Source organism: Puma concolor, chromosome D1 (assembly GCF_028749965.1).
Source record: "Puma concolor isolate L17-30 chromosome D1, mPumCon1.1.hap2, whole genome shotgun sequence".
Lineage (NCBI taxonomy): Eukaryota > Metazoa > Chordata > Mammalia > Carnivora > Felidae > Puma > Puma concolor.
The window spans coordinates 5,505,202-5,526,401 of NC_141676.1; the positions used below are offsets into that span (position 1 = coordinate 5,505,202).

Consider the following 21,200-nt stretch of genomic DNA (forward strand, 5'->3'; position numbering starts at 1 on the left):
AATTCCTGTCTCTACTGTGATCGCCCAGAAATTCCTCCCTATTTACTAGCTCTTAGAATCTTTTATGTCTTAATATTTCATCCAACATTTGTCTTCAATGGGAGGGTTGGTCTAAATTACCTAGCTTGCCATTTTCAGAAACTGAAATCCTATCAGAGTTTTCTTTATCTTCACTAAAACATCACCTCCCTAGAGTCTTCGCTTACTATAATATTTAAAATAACTTCCCTGTCATTATCTCTTTACCTGCTTTATTTTATCTTTAACTGTACTTATCACTACTGACATCTATTTATTAAAATGTCCTATTAAATGTAAACTTCAAGAGGATAGAAAAATTTGCCTTTTTCCCTCTGGAGAATGGGATGAGGAGGAGGAGAAACTTTTTTATTTTACTTTATACTCTTCTATATGCCCTAGATATTAAGAAAAAGCATGTTTTAAAATCCAAAAGTCCATGCATAGTCTTTATCACCATCTGCTCCTTCCTCCTCCCTAAAGATATTTTCAGCTGACATTTATCATACCATGACCTTGGCCTTCTTCTGGTCTTATTCTTTTTTTAAAAATTTTTTTTTTTTAATTTAAAAAAAAAATTTTTTTTTCAACGTTTATTTATTTTTGGGACAGAGAGAGACAGAGCATGAACGGGGAAGGGGCAGAGAGAGAGGGAGACACAGAATCGGAAACAGGCTCCAGGCTCTGAGCCATCAGCCCAGAGCCCGACGCAGGGCTCGAACTCACGGACCGCGAGATCGTGACCTCGCTGAAGTCGGACGCTTAACCGACTGCGCCATCCAGGCGCCCCTGGTCTTATTCTTTATACGCTACTAGAACTTCATTTTACTTGTACAGCTTCAATTATATAACAATAACACCTAACATTTATTGAACACTTTTATGTGTCAGGCAATATGCTGGGAGCTTCATATAGATTATTATATATAATTAATACTAAAACAAACTAACCCCAAAACAACAACAACAACAAAACCTTTGCAAGGGAAAACAAATCTATGAAGTGTTATTATCCCCATTTATTTTTAAATTTAATTTTTTAACATTTATTTATTTTTGAGAGAGAGAGAGAGGCAGAGCATGAGCAGAGGAGGGGCAGAGAGAGAGGGAGACACAGAATCCAAAGCAGGCTCTAGGCTCTGAGCTGTCAGCCCAGAGCCCAATGTGGGGCTCAAACCCACAAACCATGAGATCACGACCTGAGCTGAAGTTGGATGCTTAACTGTCTAGGCCATCCAGGTGCCCCTACTTTTTTTTTTTTTTTTTTTTAAATTTTAGAGAAAGAGCATGCATGAGCGAGGGAGAAGGGCAGAGGGAGAGAAAGAGAGAACCTTAAGCAGGCTCCACACTCCACATGGAGCCCAACGCAGGGCTGGATCCCATGACCTGGAATAATGATCTGAGCTGAAATCAGGAGTTTGCTGCTCAATCAACTGAGCCACCCAGGTGCCCCTATTATCTCCATTTTAAAGCGGAGGAAATAAAGCCTTAGGCTGGTTGAGTAAACTACATGAAGTCACAGCCAATTAGTGGTGAATCTAGTATTTACACTCTTGTTCCATGCTCTAACCACAGCACTATACTTTACTTTCCGATGGAGAAAATGCTAAGGCTCTAAAATTTATCTCTAAATTGGCCACTTCCAAATTCCAGACCAAAATTTCTATATAGCTATACTTGCCATTTTCAAGGGATGTCCTACAGAAACTACAAACTTAGCATGTTTAAAGCTAAGCTAATCTTTACCTTCCAAATCTGCTACTTATGATTTGTATCTTATTGATAGTATCATTATTCTGTCAGCCATCTATTGAAATGGTTTTTTTTGGCAGGGGGAGAAATGGCGCAAGTGAACAAGGGACAAACAGAGAGAGAATCCCAGGGCGGCAAGGGGGGCAGCAGGCGTGAGACAGAGAGAGAAGCAGGGCTCACCCGAAGTGGGGCTCGTGTTTACCCAGGGCTCAAGCTCACCTGACATGGGGCTCGACCTAACGAACCATGAGATCATGACCTGAGCCAAAGTCAGATGCTTAACGACTGAGCCACCCAGGGGCCCTATAAATGTTTTTAAACAGCTGAGATTTAAACATATCACACAGCACACAACTTACCCACTTAAAGTGTATAAATGGGTTATAGTATATTCAAAGAGTTGTGCAACCATCACCACCATCAATTTTAGGACATTTTTACCATCCTCCCCCCACCAAATCCCTATCTATCTACTTCCTGTCTCTATAGATTTGCCTATTCTGGATATAGAAATATTAACATCAATTTTGGCCATTCCCTGCCCCTAATCTCTCCCTACCCCCACAATGAATTGCTTGCCTCATTATACTGATTCCTTCAAGTGATAAGTCTCTCTTTTCCATGCTCATCACATTTTTAATTCAGGCGAGCATTATCTCTTGCCCAGTTCACTTATTCACTTAGTCATTACTGACTTATCTCTCCTACCCATCCTGTACAATGCTGCTTGAGATGCCTAAAACATTCAATGGTTTCCCGCTATACAGAGAATGAAGTTCACAATCCTAAGTGTGATACAAAAGAGCCACCATGTCCACCATTTTCCAGCCTCATCTCTCCTGCTTGCACCATTCCATGCTTCAGTCATATTGGATTATATGAAAAGAATGTGGCACATATGTCACATTTTATAGTTTTCAGTATTTGGGGAAAATTTCTCAAGACTGGATTTCATACTGGATTTTTGTTTTTATACAAATTATATTGGCTTCTAGATACAGAGTTTATATGCTAAAGGCTTTTCTAGAATTGGGATATAAAAATTCATTTTTCAAAACAAAGTTGAAAATTTTGATGGAGTTTATCATCAAAAGGATATGGAAACTGAAGAAACTCTATTCAGCTGGTTGGAAAAGACCTTTGGGCAGGGACACAGAGCAGCAGCTGGAGTGAGTATCAGTTCTCCCAACGAGCCCATGCCAGCCACGTCATCGGGGATGAAAAGCATTACTGGATGTCCTAGCACAGGATGGATTCGACTGCAGAGTAATTGAGCTGCACCAAATTTTGGTCTACTGTCAAAAAACAGGTAAGATAAATTTAGACTTTTTCTTTCTTAAGAAATTATTTTATTTTTATTTTTTTCCTTTTCTTTTTTTTTTTTTTTTTAAAGTAGGCTCTATGATGGCATGCTTGGCTGGCTCAGTGGAACATGTGACTCTTGATCCCAGGGTTGTGAGTTTGAGCCCCACACTGGGTGTAGAGGTTACTTAAAATAAAATCTTTAAAAATAAATAAAATAGGCTCCACACCCAACATGGGGGGCTTGACCTCAGGACCCAAGGTTAAGAGTCACATGCTCTACTGGCAGAGCCAGCCAGGTGCCCCTTAAGAAATTATTTTCGGGGCATTCAAAAGTCTTTGGATATCTCTAGCATATACATAATCATATAATCTACCATATTAGTTTTACTGGAATAAGTAACTTGTGTCTCACTCAGGGAATCACAAGCAATAGAAAGAGCAGACAAACTGGAATTTCAGGAATGATATCATGGCTACTGTTTCTGCTGCCACTATGCAGTTTAAAATTTTTTTTAATGTTTATTTATTTTTGAGGGAGAGAGAGTGAGCGGGTGATGGGGGGGAGAGAGGGAGACACAGAATCTGAAGCAGGCTCCAGGCTGTCAGCACAGAACCCGACACAGGGCTTGAACCCACAAACCATATCATGACCTGAGCCAAAGTCACACGTTTAACCAACTGAGCCCCCCAGGCATCCCTGCCACTATGCAGTTTTATATTCACTAATGTATATTTCCTCCACTGAAATTAGTCTACAGCTCTGAGCAGAAGTTTCCAAGATCAAAGATTAGCATGGTGAGGGTAGGGGTGAAGGGGTCCCTGAATCACAACAGCCTAAAACTAGCCCTGTGATACTTAGATCTGCTCTCACACATGCTACACCTTCTCCTGAAGGAGTCCGAGGTTACTGTTTGATAGGAGTAATGAGAAAAAATTAGGGCATCTTTCTCTCCTAAAAGAATCTAGTGAAATTTGATACTCGCTTACTTTCTAACAGCTTTTCTTTTTTAAATAGGAAGAAATATTAATGAGCATTTTTCCTCTCTCTTTAAACTGATGAGGTCATCCAGGAATATATGTCCACAAACACTGGTTCAGAGGCTTAAACTTTTTCAGTAAATTTCTGATAATGAGCTGTCTAACTTTAAGGATTGTATGATAGTAAAGGACTACTAAAGATAGATACAGAGTGGGGACTTTATTTACTGCACATATTAAAGAATGAAAAAATTCTAATCTGAAGTGGACTTTTGGCTAAGAGTAAAAAAACAGACTAAAAAGCCATAAACAGTGTCTTCAAACCTTAAGATCCTATGACTACCAGTGCTGATTCAGGGCATACAAATGGAGTCGAAACTACTGAATAAAGAATAAATTACTTGGACTAAATCATAAATTGTTTTTTTTTCTTGCTATATGCATGTTCACTTTGGATTCTCTTAGGAAGGCAAGGCAGAGGAATAAATTCCATTTATTTGCCATCTTCTCCATGGATTTTTTTTTTTGTAGTCTGGAGGTGGAGGTAGAGATGATTTCCAAACCTTTGAAAAATGCCGATGCACAAAAAATAATATATAAAGAATTCCTTTGTGTTCATAGTATCTTTCTAGCCAAGAGTTCAAGGAACCTTCTCAAGTCCTTCCTCTCTTCTCATATGTAAATAAGATTGAAATTTGTTGTTTCATTTATAGAAAAAATAAGACATGGAAAGGAGAAGGGACATGTTCTCAGGTCAATTAGAATACATTCAAGGAGCCAGAAATAATGAGAGTTTTCAATACAAATAGATTAAAAGTTTTACTTCCACTTTTCTTACAGAGAAGCTAATGCCTGGCACTAAGAAATGACAAATGAGGCTATGTTCAATTTCTACCCACACTCATACTCATAACAGGAGAGTAAAACATGGAGAGGGACAACAATGCTTTCATCCTTCACCTCACATAATGTTGATAGTTTGTAACAAGAGCAATTCCATTCGACAGGTTCAAAGTGGGTTCGTTCTTTGTCCTGGAAAGCAAAGAAAAGCTAAGCCATAGTTCACAGATTCTAAAACCAATCTTTACCTGATACAAATTTTGGCCCATGACCACCACCACCCACAGAGATTACTGGAATCCAACAGCCAACTAACCAAAGGGAAATGGAAATTTTTAAGATCACCCACTCTGGTGAGAGGGAAAGACACGAAAAGATATAGATGAATCTACTTACTCATTAAAAGTTAATATAGAATAAGAAAATGTGGGAGTCTCAGAAAATTAGTTTCAAGGTAACTTTGGGTCAAGAAGTCAAACTGTGAAGCTACTAGAAATAGGGCAATAATGACTGAGAAAAACTATAAAACCATGGCATAAATTTAAACCATTGATTTAAGGACTTACCCAAAGATTTCCAAGGAAAGGATTCCATTCACCTTTACACTGAAATTAAATCTAATCTGCAAAGTAAATGGGGTATGAGATTTAACATGAACAAGGATGGAGATTAAAAAACTTCCATACTTGGGGCGCCTGGGTGGCGCAGTCGGTTAAGCGTCCGACTTCAGCCAGGTCACGATCTTGCAGTCCGTGAGTTCGAGCCCCGCGTCGGGCTCTGGGCTGATGGCTCAGAGCCTGGAGCCTGTTTCCAATTCTGTGTCTCCCTCTCTCTCTGCCCCTCCCCCGTTCATGCTCTGTCTCTCTCTGTCCCAAAAATAAATAAACGTTGAAAAAAAAAATTTTTTTAAAAACTTCCATACTTAATTCCCAAAGGTGTAGATATTCTTTACATCACCTTGTTTTCACTTGCACTTTCCCTAAACAACTAACACAATTAACATTTACCTGTGCTCAAATTCTGCATCTAAATTTATATTGAGTCCTACATTTCAATTCCAAGTGGTCACAGATTATCAGAATATCCTAACTTTTGTTCTCTGCTGTTCTCCCAGTTATATCTTCTCCCCCTTAAAAGAACTATTGATTTTTCTCTCCATTTTTTCCATGGTTTTCATATATAGAACATTCCATGCTTTTTTCTTTGTGTTTTCTTCCCTTCCCCCCATCTGACTTTTATGTCCTCCAATTCACTTCACTGTTCTAATTATTTCCTACTTTTGATTTACATTTTCCTTCCTATGTAATAGAAGACTCTAGAGCTAGACTGCCTGACTTCAAATCCTGGCTCTGCAAGTTATTTAACCTCTATACCACAGTTTCTTCAGCTGTAAAATGGGAATGATGATGATAAAACCTACTTCACAAGGGCTGTTGCATTAGGTGAGTGAATAAGTGTATGGAAAGGACTCAGAAGTAACTGGCATATAATATGCACTGAACCCTGCCAAAGACATAAAAAGTTGACTCTAGCAAGAGAAGAAAGGGAGAAGTTATATACCATACTTAACAGTGTACATCCCTATAAACATATCTAACTACATGTAATAATAAAAATTATAGCTCTCCAAAGTTCGAAGTACTTTGTCAGAATTTCCTGATTTGCTCTTATAGTCACTTTGGAAAAGGAGGAAATAATCAGCAAGGTTTATTATCCAGAAAAATGAAGCACAGAGGAGGCAAAAAAGTATCTAAACTGATACAATAAAATAATATGGAAGTAAAAACAACAACCCAAAGAAAGCTCTATATTCAAGGGCTATCAACTATATCACATGACCAACACCAACACTGTGTTAGGGGCACAGAAATCAAATCAATTCAATATTAAAGTTGTAATCATTGTCATTAAAAGAAAAGAGGACCAAGCATATCCTTCCACGTCCTACAGAGTAGAGGTCTCTTGAAAACATGTGATTTAAAAGAATCATTACTATGCAAAAGAACAGCTTACCTTAGGGTGTACCATGATGATTCTGCGTAAAAAGTTCTTTATCACCAAACTATCTGTCATCAAAGTTCTGGGCTTTTCATCAACCTGTAAAAATCCAACAAAAACTTCTACCACATATACACAAACCCAGGAGCACAAATGAATTAAACTGTGATATTTCTTTCTATAAAGGTAACTCTCACCTTAGAAAGCTTCTCAGACATCCAAGGGGATGGTCTAAGAATTGGATACAAAAGGGAATCTAACAGCCATCATTCCTTGGGTTAAACTATTTCATGGAACTTTAGGAGACATGTGAACAAAGGTCAGAGTAAAACCCACAATCTCAAAACCACTTTTTGTAACAAATTTAAAAGTATCAGACCAGAGCTAAGAAGCGTTAACTCTTTCTTAGCTCTGCCATCCTGATGTGAGAGTCAATCTCTATTAAGAATGGAGTGAAATTAACAGACACTAAAAGGAACCTACTTTTCATCATCAATCCATTTATCTAAACTTTATTTTTTAGGGAAAGCTATAAAGCAAAAATCTCACAAGTCAGAAGACCTGTGTTCTAGTACTAGCTCTATAAAATTACATACGTAACCATGAAAAAAAGTCACTTAATTGCTTTGGACTTCATTTACTAATCTTCAAAACAGGAATAACAGTTACCCATTCTCCCTCACAGAACTGTTTTAAGGACCAAATAATAATCTGAAAGTATATATTATACATGGCAACAATAGTAGATATCACTTGTTGAATGCCTACTATATAGCAAGCATCAAGCATTTTGCAAGTGCTGTATCTACATTACCTCACAACAAACCTGGAGGCAGGTACTATCTTCTCTGTAGGTTTTTTTAAATGAGGTTCAGAGAAGTTAAGCAACTTGCCTAAGGTTACTCAGCAGTTCAGTGATAGAGCCAGAATTTGACCTTAAGTCTGTCTAACACTAACTGTCCATGCTCTTTCAAGCATACCCAGATACCTCCCTATAAATACAATAAAATTTACAATTTAATGAGGATTTTCTCTGTTCCAGGAATGGAGCAAAAGTACCTTACTTGTATTAACTACCTCATTTACCCCTCACAAAAGCCCTATTACGTACACATAACCCACATTCTGTGGATGAAAAAAATGAGTCTCAAAGAGGTCAAACAACTTTCTTAAGGTTACCTGATCTGGATTCAAAGCTTTAGTATTAACCACTATCCTATAATGGCTCATTGTATTTAATACAGTGCCCCTAAAACTAAAGTTATAAAGAGTCTTCTACAAAATGGAGAAGTTGAGGAAAATGAGAAGAAGAAATAGAGTAAAAAAATATCAGTAAGTTATTGGTGGCTCTGAGAATACAGAGCCATGTAGTAGGTACATATTAAGAAAAAAATGGTCCCAGATCTCAAAATATCATAACACAATGAGGAAGAAACAGAAAGAATAAATTATTGTAATACTTTTTGTAAGCACACTGAAAATGAGATCAAGAATTGTGCAATGGGTGGGGAAATTAGATTATTACAGAATCATTAGCAAAAATTATCAGAAAAATGGATGGGAATTATTAGAAAATTCTGGATACAGATCTAAGATTATTCATACACAAAAACAGTGGTAATTAAGTTATAACTGCAGCATACACATCACAGTCACATCCTTCATTTAAAAATTTTTATCATAAAATGTTCAAATAGTAGAAAAGCAATGATCTCTTCGAAGCATTTTCTGTAATTAGCACTTCCAAAACAACTTCTTGGAACAATTTCAAACTTCTGTAGCCTTTGTTATTATAGGGTACATCATAGAAAGGGCTAATTATATCTAGCAGTAAAGCAACCAAGTAAGTGTAAATTCCTTCAGCAGCTACCAGAAAGGGGCTACAATTAATAATGATGAGAGGTACCATTTACTGAACACCTGCTACATGCCAAACAGTTTGTACGCAAGTAGGAAATTTCCCCATTTTATTTATGAAAATAATGAGACTAAATAAGCTGTTTGATTTGTCCAAGGTCACACGTGTCTAGTTAAGAACTGGGATTCAAACCTAGATATGACTTGTTTCAAAGTCCACGTTCCACTATGCAATGCTGTCTCTCCAAGAAAGTTCATTTTCGGTGCATATAGCTTCCTGAATCAGATATTATGTTATCTATCATTACTTTTATGGACCCTGATAGGCAACACTTATGCAAACTACTGAATTATCCACTCAAAATACTCAATGAAGCTTATTATATACTTGGGCCTACAGAGGAAATAAAACAATCTCTGAATTTGAAGAGTTCAGTTAAGTAGAAGGGAAAGACAAATAACTTATATGACAATGTGAAAGTTTTATGATTTAGATATATAAGAGATGCTAAAGAAATGCACAAGAAAGACTGGCACCTAATTCAGATTGAGAAGATAAAGTGACCTAATGTCCTATCAGCAGAGGATAGTTAACATAAAGCAAATGCCTCCTTTTAAGATCTACTCATAAATTATTGAGAGAAACAGAGAGAGAGAATATATGTATATGTGTATGTCTACAAAGTCTTTTACAGCCTTTTACAGTTGGGTGTAAGGAACGCAGTACCCCAGCCTAACATATCTATAGAAGCAGTGAATTTACTTAAGTGTGTTAGGAAAAAACAGATGCTGCAAGCCCTGGGCAGCAGAAACCACTACCGAATCATATGTTCAGCCTTCACCTTTAAATACAAATCTAATTATATCACAGAATATCAGAGCTGTTTTATATTTTCAAACTGAACTTATGTAGTCATGGGCCCTATATGACTGTCTAGAAGAAAGTCAGTCAGTGCCTCTGTCTCTTCCTGTCTCTAGTTAGAGAAATAGAGATCGATAAATATAAGTATGAAGATGTTTATATGTATATATGTTTATCTCTACCAATTTTATCATTTTTAATATTACGGCAAAAATAAATATAAAAATGGATAAAGCTTTCAAGAAGATCTTGTAAAATCAAATTGTTTTTGGAAGTACATGTTATCCAGCCTAATGGACTCCAAGATGCAAGACACAAGACTGACTCTGAGCTTATGCATCTCTCCTAAAAGAAGCTCTCTTCGTATTTCCTGGGATTAGCTTTCCTCACATGCCCAAAGCAGTGGATCATTTATTATAGCTTTTTCACAGATGTCTCCATTCACTAGCCTCTGCTCTGAACCTTGCTATCTAACCCTTCTCCCCATTTGAGGTATATATAATTAGCTTGTTCACAATCTCCCCTTCTCACTTCCTTCATTCAAGTATCTTTTAAATAGCTGCATAGTACCAGAGACAAGAGATGTAATAGAACCAATGCTTTCAGGGAATCCTTGTTCCTCTGAGGTCATACTACTCTTCCCCACTCTTCATGGATCACCAGCTGACTGCAGGCACTGAGATCAGTTTCCCTCAGCACTTTAAGACATACCATCATATGGGGTGACTTCCACATCCAAGTAGATGGCCTGTCTAAGCAACAATTTAGACATAATTTCCTGACCTCTTCAACTCCCAACGACCTTGACCTCCATGCATTTCCAGCCACCTATTTCCATGGCCATAATTTGGAATGGTACCATTCTACAAACCTGAAACTGAAATGCCTCACTCTTATGTGAAAAGGTGCACACTAGGATGTTAACAGTGGCTACCTTGATCATGTCAAATTATCTGTGTTCTAGATGCTCTCTCTGATTTTCCTGAGGGAAACACTGCTTTTGCAATAAGGAAAAAAAAATAAGACAAACTTTATCAATCTGAAACAAATCCCTATTCTTTCAAGTCTCTTAACTCCTTATATCAGATAATCTGTTTTCAGTCTCATCAAGAGATGAGAACTGGGCACTTCCCATTGGGTTAGATATCCTTCCTATATATATATCCTACCTCTATCATAATACATTTACAGTGTATTATAATTATTTGTTTGCTTGTTTATCTTTTCCTTTAGATTTCAGGTTCCTTGGAATCAAGTAACATGTCTTGGGTCACTGTACCTTCAACATCTAGCAAAGTGAGGCCGGCTTGAACAAACACAGGTTTCTCAATGAGTGAATAAATATTCAAACAGACCTGATTAATATGAGTACAAGACTTTGGTTCAAATTCTAATCCTGTCGCTTAACTTTCATATGACCCTTGAAAGTCAATCTAATTCTCTGAATCTCAGTTTTCTTGTATCTGTAAATTGGGTGATAATCTCTGTTCTTCACAGAGTTGTTGGGAGGCTTAAATAATATACATAAATGTTACGTGTAAGAATTATCATTGTTTGTTTAGACTGGCTAAAACACATGATCTCCTTTACTAGAACTGATTTCCTTGGTTCACTGAAATCAGCTTTTTTATTGCTACTTAATGTTAATAGTTTCAGAGCTGACTAACCATTAATTGCTCCAGATTGTTTACTCATCATTCTCCTAAAGAAGATAAGGCACGGCCAGGGATATCTATTGTCGCAATACTGCACCCCTTTCCTTTGAGAAGGAGCATATAATTGTCCAAACGTGAAGAAAGGCCTCCCAAGTGCTTCTTGGGAGAATGTTTAAAGTACTCTAATTCTTTATGTCTCCACAAATTCAAAGGAAAGAAAGAATAGGGAATCACAGAATTATTAAAGGGAATGGAAAACTCAACTGTCACTCATAAATCTGGGCTACAAATAAATCAATAAAGATCTTTAAGTCAACCTAATAAAATGTATGCCAATAGGATCTACACTGGGAATCCATTTTTATTTTGTCTTTCAGGAGATCCAAACTCAAATAATGGCTTAATTTCAGTGGTTCTCAAGTTTACCTGCACATTAGGAATCACCTGGGAATTTTTTTCATCTGGGATTTCAAAAATATTTTAAAGCCCAGGCCACACCAGTATGGACTAAATTGTATTCCCTAAAATTCATACATTGAAGCCCTAGCCCCCCATGTGACTGTATTTGGAGACAGAGCTTTGAGGACATAAATAAAGTTAAATGAGGTCATAAACGTGGAGCCCTAATCTGACAGGAAGATGTCCTTATAAGAAGTGGTAGACTAATTAGAGAGCTCTCCCACCACATATACACAGAGGAACCATGTGAGGAAACAGTGACAAGGCACCTTATTCTTAAACTTCTAGACTCCAAAAGTATGAGGAAATAATGTTCTGTTGTTTAACCACCCAATCCATAGTATTTCTTTATGGCAACCTGAGCAAACTAATCCAACACCCTAGGCCAATTAAATCACAACCTCTTGGAGTGGGACACAAATACCAGTCATTTAGAAGTACGGGGGGCGGGGGGGGGGTTGAAATCTGCACAGAGAAGTTTGGGAGCCAATGCCTTATTTCATTTCAACTTGGAACTGTGATGGACCTAGGCTTTTCTTTCCTATTATTATATTTGTAGAAAAATGAGAATCAAGATATCAGTAATTTATAGAACCACAACAAAACCTGCCTCAAAAATCATCTGGAAGGGTGTTACCCCTGATATGTCCTGAGAAGAGCTGGCTTCTTCTGAAGTCCAGTTCAGCTTTGCAGAGAATCCGGGCAGTATAGATTGTATTTCTGTGTGAGAAGAAATGGAGACAAAAAATAAATAAATAAAAAGGCAGTTTGGATAAGTACCAGAGTTTCTGGAATTGTTTATTAAACTGATGAGCCAAGAAGGCATTTCCCTGATGAAAAGATTATCTGCAAAATTTGAAGTATGACTGGAAATGGCTATGCATCAGCAAATTGCTTGAACATTTAGAATTACTTTATGGGGTTAAGACATTTAATCTCATGTTTTCAATTTTTCACATTTGCTAAATCAATTTGTATTTTCAGTTAATTTCCACAAGGTCATGTCCAAAGCTAGATATCTTCAGAACTGACAGCTCTAGCTTATATTCTTCTGTTTTCAATAAATTTTTTTTTTTTTTTAATTTTTTTTTTTTGAATGTTTATTTATTTTTGGGACAGAGAGAGACAGAGCATGAACGGGGGAGGGGCAGAGAGAGAGGGAGACACAGAATCGGAAACAGGCTCCAGGCTCTGAGCCATCAGCCCAGAGCCCGATGCGGGGCTCGAACTCAAGGACCGCGAGATCGTGACCTGGTTGAAGTCGGACGCTTAACCGACTGCGCCACCCAGGCGCCCCTGTTTTCAATAAATTAATTCATTGTTTGATAAACACAAATCCAGTAAGTGAGCTAATTTAGAATTAAAAGCAGAAAAATTCAAGAATGGCCCTCTCAGGCATTTACCTAATGCAGTACTTTCTTTATTTAATAAGGTAGTCTTTACAAAGTAAAACAAACTCTTCCTAATTTTGTTCACAAATTAACCACTTGGTATGTTTACATATGTTAACTTAGAACTATCTTTCCACAAAGCACCAGGTGGTCCTGCATCATCAACAAAGAGAACCTCAAAATTTGCATCATTGTCCTTCCTTTCTGTATCTTGGCACTCATATTATAAAGGAAAAAAAAACAAATCTCCCATTTTATAAAATGCCATCCCTTATTTCTCCTCTACATTACTAGTATAATGGAGAACTAAAAACAAAGATTTTGTAAATGAGGTTGACAGTGTTGATATTATACAAGAACCCAACTTTAAAAACAATAATAAAATGCATCCTAAAATAAAAGCACAACTCTCTCCTACAGCACTCATACTACATATCTAATAAATCTGTAACCTCAGAAAGTACGGACATTACCAAGATCAAGTACTAGCTATCAATCTTAGTGGGTAGTATTTTTCTTGCCATTATTTGTTTTTCAAATATAATTCAATTGTAAAGCTTGGGATAATATGGCAGCAAGGTTGTGCTACACTGAGGTTTAGTGAACTTGGCATTGAACCAAGATGCCTTGCATCAATCTTTAGTTTTACCACTGACCAACTTTCTGACCTAAAGTGACCCCTTTTTACTGTGATTAAATTACCTTTTGTGAAATAAGAGAAAATTTGTTCCTGAATCCTACCTTGTCTTTGAAGTACTGATACAGTGCAGAATGGGTAAAACATGTAGACACATAAGAAAAAGTATTGTCAATAACTGAATTCTCCAGAAATCTAATTAACAATTTAAAAGAAAATGTGTAGTTATTTGTGGAAAATCAGTTTCAATTGCCTCACTTCACACACACACACACACACACACACACACACACACCCAGATGGACTGACTAGAGTTAAATGTGAAAGGCCGAACAATAAAACTAAATAAAAGACTTTTATTTCTTTTTTAATGTTTATTTATTTACTTTGAAAGAGAGAGTGTATGCAGGAGAGTGGCAGAGAGAGAGGGAGACAGAGAATCCCAAGCAGGCTCCACACCGTCAGTGCAGAGCTGGACATGGGCATCGAACTCACAAACTGTGAGTTCGTAACCTGAGCTGAAATCAAGAGTTGGATGCTTAACCGCCTGAGCCACTTAGGCACCCCAAAGCCTTCTATTTCAAGATAAGTTGAGCATATGTTGAAACTGCACCTTCCCGGGGTGCCTGGGTGGCTCAGTCGGTTAAGCGTCCGACTTCGGCTCAGGTCATGATCTCCCGGTTCGTGAGTTCAAGCCCCGCGTCGGGCTCTGTGCTGACAGCTCGGAGCCTGGAGCCTGTTTCGGATTCTGTGTCTCCCTCTCTCTCTCTCTGACCCTCCCCTGTTCATGCTCTATCTCTGTCTCAAAAATAAATAAACGTTAAAAAAAAAAAAAAAAAAAGAAACTGCACCTTCCCATTCAAACACATAAAATGATAAAAAAAAAAATTTAAGTTTTTATTTAAATTCCAGTTAACGTAACAGTGTAATATTAGTTTCAGGTGAACAATATAGTGATTCAACACTGTCATACATCAACTGGTGTTCATCACAAGTGCCTGCCTTAATACCCATCACCTATTAAAGCAAGTATTTTAATTTTTTTAATTTTTACTTATTTTTGAGAGAGAGAGAGAGAGGGAGAGAGAACAAGAACGAGTGGGGGAGGCATGGAGAGAGAGGGAGACACAGAATCCTAAGCAGGCTCCAGGCTTTGAGCTGTCAGCACAGAGCCCGACCCAGGTTTGAACCCACAAACTGTGAGCGCACGACCTGAGTCAAAGTCAGACACTCAACCGACTGAGCTGGTCTGGTGCCCCAAAACAAGTATTTTTAAATCTTAATAAATACATAGTCTAGAAAATACATAGTCATGGTGAGAAAAAGAGACAAATCTTTACAGACCAGAAATGGAGAGAGAGATTCCCCTTATCTTCAGAAAGGAAAAAAGAAAATCCACAATGGTAGGTGAGGACCAAAGATGTGCACCATCTTTGGGGCCTGGACTAGGGAAAAATACATAGGGCTAATATGGCAATAGCCATAGATGTAAGAGCAAGATCCACACAGGCCATACACAGGAGATCTAAACAAGGACCCAAAACACAAACTACCAGAGAGTTGATTAAAGCCAAGTGATGCTAGTAGCAGGATCACTGACACAAGCCTTAGAGCTACGTCATGTAAGTGGAGATAAGACTCAGAACTATGTAGTCTATTAAGATGCAAGAGCTTTGTATCTTACCACACAAGCAAAATTTAATCTAAGATACATATCCTGCAAGATTAGGGCTCAGCAACAGAGAGCTTCCTATTGGAACCCTGTCAATGCAGAATGTGTTCAAAACAAATGGATGATGGACAATTAGCTCTTATCTAAAAGTTACCAACCAACAAAGACCAATAACATGAAAAATATGACACATATCAACTAATAAAACTTATACATGAGGAAACAGAATTAAAAAACAATCTGAAAGGAAAGAAGACTATCAACAAAACAAGAAGGCAATCTACTGAATGAAAGAAAATATTTACAAATGATATATATAAGGGGTTGATATCCAAAATAAATAAAGAACAACTCAACACCAACCTCCCCAACAAATAATCCAATTAAAAATGGTAAGATCTGAACATTTTTCCAAAGACGACATACAGATGGCGAACAGATGCATGAAAAGATGCTCAACATCACTCATCATCAGGGAAATGCAAATCAAAACCACAATGAGATATCATCTTGTGCCTGTCAGAACTGCTAAAATGAAAAACACAAAAAATAACAAGTATTGGTAGGAATGTGGATCCAAAAGGAACTCTCATGCACTGTTTGTGGGAAAGTAAATTGGTATAGTGACTATGGAAGACAGTATGGAGGTTCCTCAAAAAATTAAAAATAGAACTACCATATGATCCAATAATTCCACTACTGGGTATTTACATAAAGAAAAGGAGAAAACTAATTCAAAAAGATATATGCACCCCTATATTTACTGCAGCATTATTTACAATAGTCAAGATATAGAAGCAACCCAAATATCCATTGATAGATGAGTGAATGAAGATGTGCTATGCACGCGTGTGTGTGTATATACATATGTATACATGTATATATATATATATAAGTATATATACATCTACATCATATATAGATAGCTATTGATATATACATACACACATACATACAATGGAGTATTACACAGCCGTAAAAATCACCCTATGAATTCATTCATAAGTGAAAACAAAAACAAATGAATAAACAAAGAGAAAGCAGAATCAGACCTATAAATACAGACAGCAAACTTATGGTTGCTAGAGGAGAGGGGAATGGGGGATGGGCAAAATGGGGGATTGGGAGTAACAGATATAGGCATGTGGTTATGGAATGAACAGGTCATGAGAATAAAAGCTACAGCATAGGAAATATAGTCAATGATGTCATAATAGTGTATGACGACAGATGGTAGCTACACTTGTATTGAGCATAGCACAACCTGTAGAGATGATGAATCACTATGCTGTATATCTGAAACTTATGTAGTACTATGTGTCAACTATACTCAAATAAAAAAAAATTTCAAAAAAGAACACATCGCCATAGATCAAACAGAAAGAGGGGAAAACTCTATTAGAAATCTTGGAAATTAAAGATACAGTGTTTGAAACGAACATGTTAGGGAAGGCAGATTAGCGACTGTAAAAGAGCACATTTAAAAGAAAAGGTAGTACCTGAATCTTTTACAGCAGCATTATTCTTAGTAGGCAAAAGTGGAAACAACCCAAATGTCCATCAATAATAAACAGATTAACAAAACATGCAATATTGTTCATCCATAAAAATAACTGAAGTACTGGTCCATACTACAATATGGATGAATTTTTTAAAATTTTTAATGTTTATTAATGAGAGAGCAAGAGAGCATGAGAGCCAGGGAGGGACAGAGGGGGGGGGGACAGAGGATCTGAAGTGGGTTCCATGCTGATAGTACAGAGCCCTATGTGGGGCCCAAACTCACAAACCACGAGATCATGACCTGAACCAAAGTCAGAGGCTAAACCAACTGAGCCACCCAGGTGCCCCACAACATGGATGAATTTTGAAAACATTATGCTAGGGCACCCGGGTGGCTTGGTGGGTTGAGCATCTGACTTGATTTCAGCTCAGGTCATGATCCCAGGGTCATGAGATCAAGCCCCGTATCAGGCTCCATGCTGAGCATAGAGCCTGCTTAAGATTCTCTGTCTCCCTCTGCCCTTCCCCACTCACGTTTTCTCTAAAATAAAAACAATTTTTTTAAACATTAGGCTTAGTGAAAGAAACCAGACACAAAAGACTACATATTGTATTATTTCATTTACATGAAATCTCCAAGATAGACAAATCTATAAAGACATTAAGGATAAACTTTTAAAAGACATAAACACTAAACAAATTTTTAATGGTTTTTTTAAGTTTATTTATTTATTCTGAGAGAGAAAGTGTCCACGCATGTGGGGGAGGGACAGACAGAGGGAAAGAGAGAATCTCAAGCAGGCTCCACACCATCAGCATGGAGCCTGACGTGGGGCTCAATCTCATGAACTGTGAGATCATGACCTGAGCTGAAACCAAGAGCTGGGTGCTTAACCAACTGAACCACCCAGTCACCCCACTAAAAAAATTTTTAAATAAAAAAATAGATCCATAATAAATAATGATGGAGAATTATCATAAAACAAAGACAGATGTAAGTACTGTTTGAATAAATTTACCAAATGCCAAGCAGGATAAATTTCTTAAAAAAAAAAAAAAAAAAAGGCACAAAAAAAGCCACACAGCTGAACATATCAAAGTGAAACCCAGAATAACAAGGATAAAGAGAAAACTCCAAAAACTACAAAAGAGAATGAAATTATCCTGAAGAAACATGAGTTAGACTTCTCATCAGCAATATTAGATATCAGAAGATAATTAAGTACTATCATCAAAGATCACAAAAAATTAACTTGGAATCCGGACTTTTAAGAGAACCAAACTACCATTAAAGAATGAAAAACTTTAGGGATGCTTGGATGGCTCAGTCAGTTAAGTGTCCCACCTTCAGCTCAGGGGTCACGATCTCACAGTTTGTGAGTTCAAGCCCCACATCAGGCTCTCTGCTGTGAGCACAGAGCCCACTTCGGATCTTATGTCCCCTTCTCTCTCTGCCCCTCCCCCACTAATTTTCTTTCTCTCTCTCTCTCTCTCTCTGTCTCTCTCTCAAAATAAACTTTAAGAAACAAAAATGAAAAACTTTAACTTATTTGTTATTTATTTATGTTTTTATTTATTTATTTTTTTTTTTTTAATTTTTTTTTTTTCCAACCTTTTTATTTTATTTTTGGGACAGAGAGAGACAGAGCATGAATGGGGGAGGAGCAGAGAGAGAGGGAGACACAGAATCGGAAACAGGCTCCAGGCTCTGAGCCATCAGCCCAGAGCCTGATGCGGGGCTCGAACTCACGGACCGCGAGATCGTGACCTGGCTGAAGTCGGACGCTTAACCGACTGCGCCACCCAGGCGCCCCTATGTTTTTATTTTTGAGAGAGTGAGTCAGAGTGCCAGTGGGGGAGAGGCAGAGAGAGAGGGAAACACAGAATCTGAAGCAGGCTCCAGGATCTGAACTGTCAGCACAGAGCCTGATGTGGGTCTCAAACCCATGAACCATGAGACCAGGACCTGAGCCGAAGTCTAATGCTTAACCAACTGAGCAACCCAGGCGCCCCTAGAATGAAAAACTTTAAATGTTTACATTCCACATTCACTTGATGAAAGAACTAAATAAACCAAGTCAGCATAACCATTTAAAAATGAGTTTAAATTTGCACCTTTTTGCTGAGATAGTGTGGAGATAAGGAAGAAAGAATTTTATCATCAACAATATCAAGCTATCTCTTCATATAGCTCTTCAACTGTTAAAGTAGCAAAATTTCAGTCATGTGGCAATGTGAACATACATCAAAACCATATACTGGGACTTCTTCCAGCAATGATGAAATAACAGGTACTAATAAATCAGCCCTCACACCAAAAACTACTATAAAACTAGGTAAAACATATGAGTCAATTGTTTTTCAGGCACTGGACAACAAATAGCACAAGACTGTGATCCTTGAGAGAAGGCAAACTCCTGAGGTAAACCCTATGACTGGCCTGGATGTCTGCCTGGGGAAATTTTCCTGTCCATTGAGCAGGGACCTGGAGCCCAAGCAGAGTATAGTGGACCCAATATGCTGAGAAGGTACAGAACAGTTCAGAGTTGCAAAAGTACCTAGAATCTGCAAGGCAGGGCACAGGAGGGGAGGGAGCTATGCAGAAGTGAGTACTGAAAGTCTGTGTGGGAGCTTCCCATGAGTCCTTGGTCAAAAGCTGGGCTATGCATGCACAGGTGAGACTATATTAAATTTCCCAGACAGCAGCTGCAATGGAGTTGAGAATGAAACAAGACACAAGTGGTCAAGCAGTGCTGGAAAATGTTGGGCTTCAGACCCAACCAGAATGGAGAGACCTTGATAAAATTGATGGTGTCCAGCTAAGACACCAAAAAGGTAAGGCTTTCTTAGCAAAAAAAAAAAAAAAAAAAAAAAAAAAAAAAAGGGGGGGGGGGGAATAGACAACAGACAACAACAATAATAACCCACTTTCTAGATGAAAATTCATTCTTGACCTAACCTAAGAAAATGCCTAAAACCAAGACTCAACAAGATCCACAGAGGAGATAGTTTGGAGATTGAGTGGTATCAAGTTAAAGGAGTTTGGAAAATGACTTGAGTTTCTACATATGAACCCTATAAAAGGGATAAAAACAAGCCAACACTAGGTTAGATTAGCCTGCTAGAACAAAAATCAACACTCTTCAGAGTTAAAACAGAATATAAAATAGGAACACACTATCCAATATAAAATAAGGATTTACTAGATACGCAAAGAAAAAAAAATGTAACTCACAAGGAAAAAAAAGCAATAAAAAAGCCCAAGCCTGTCATAGATGTTATATTTAGGAAAGACTTTCAGACACATATTATTTATTTAAAAAAAATTTTTTTAAGCTTATTCATTTTTGAGAGAGAGACAGAGTGTGAGCAGAGGAGGGGCAGAGAGAGAAAGGGAGACACACACTCCAAAGCAGGCTCCAGGCTCTGAGCTTTCAGCACAGAGCGCGATGCAGGGCTCAAACTCACGAACCACGAGATCATGACCTGAGCCAAAGTTGGATGCTTAACCGGCTGAGCCACCCAGGTGCCCCAGGTACATACTATTTATTATATGTTCAAAGACAAAGGTGGCTTAAATGTGTCAAATGATATGAAATATCAGCAGAGAAAGGTACACTGTAAAAAAAAAAATCAAATGGAAATTCTATAACTGAAAAGTTCATTGACTGAAATGAATTTGCTGGACAAGTTTAATACATTAGATATGATAGAAGAGTCAGTGAAATTATTGAAGACAAAGAACAAAAATGATCCAGTCTGGGGCGCCTGGATGGCTCAGTCAGTTGAGCATCCAACTCTTGATTTCGGCTCAGCCATGATCCCAGGGTCATGGCACTGAACCTCACATTGGCTCCATGCTGAGTGTGGAGCCTGCTTAAGATTCTCTGTCTCTCTCCCTCTGCCCCTCCCTGCCCCACTCACACTCTCTAAAAATAAAAAATTATATATATATATATATATATATATATATATATATATATATATATCTCCATGTCCAATCTGGACAGTAAAGAGATTGAAGAAAAATGAACAGAATCTTAGAGACCTATAGAACAATATCAACCAGTCACAAATATGTATAATGGGAGTTCCAGAAGGAAAAGAAAGTGGAATGGACAGGAAAAATATTAAATGGACAGGAGAAAAAATATGAAAATATGAAAAGTAATGTTTTTTAATTTGATGAAAAATATTAAGATGTGAAAAGCTCAGCAAACCCCAAGCAAGATAAGTGCAAAGAATATAATACCTAAGTACATAATGGTCAAAG

The 21,200-nt window shown here is 37.6% G+C and overlaps 1 protein-coding gene across 1 annotated transcript in view; it reads right to left on the reverse strand.

The window, feature by feature from the left end:
• The window catches only part of TOP6BL (TOP6B like initiator of meiotic double strand breaks), a 97,552-nt gene that overhangs the window by 32,373 nt on the left and 43,979 nt on the right, over positions 1 to 21,200 (reverse strand). Inside the window, exons 4-8 of the mRNA XM_086676819.1 lie at positions 12,335 to 12,444; positions 6,907 to 6,990; positions 5,460 to 5,515; positions 5,014 to 5,085; positions 2,870 to 3,065 (exon numbers count right to left, since the gene is read on the reverse strand). Of these exons, the coding sequence (XP_086532945.1) occupies positions 2,870 to 3,065; positions 5,014 to 5,085; positions 5,460 to 5,515; positions 6,907 to 6,990; positions 12,335 to 12,444 (518 nt within the window). The remainder of the gene's footprint in view (positions 1 to 2,869; positions 3,066 to 5,013; positions 5,086 to 5,459; positions 5,516 to 6,906; positions 6,991 to 12,334; positions 12,445 to 21,200) is intronic.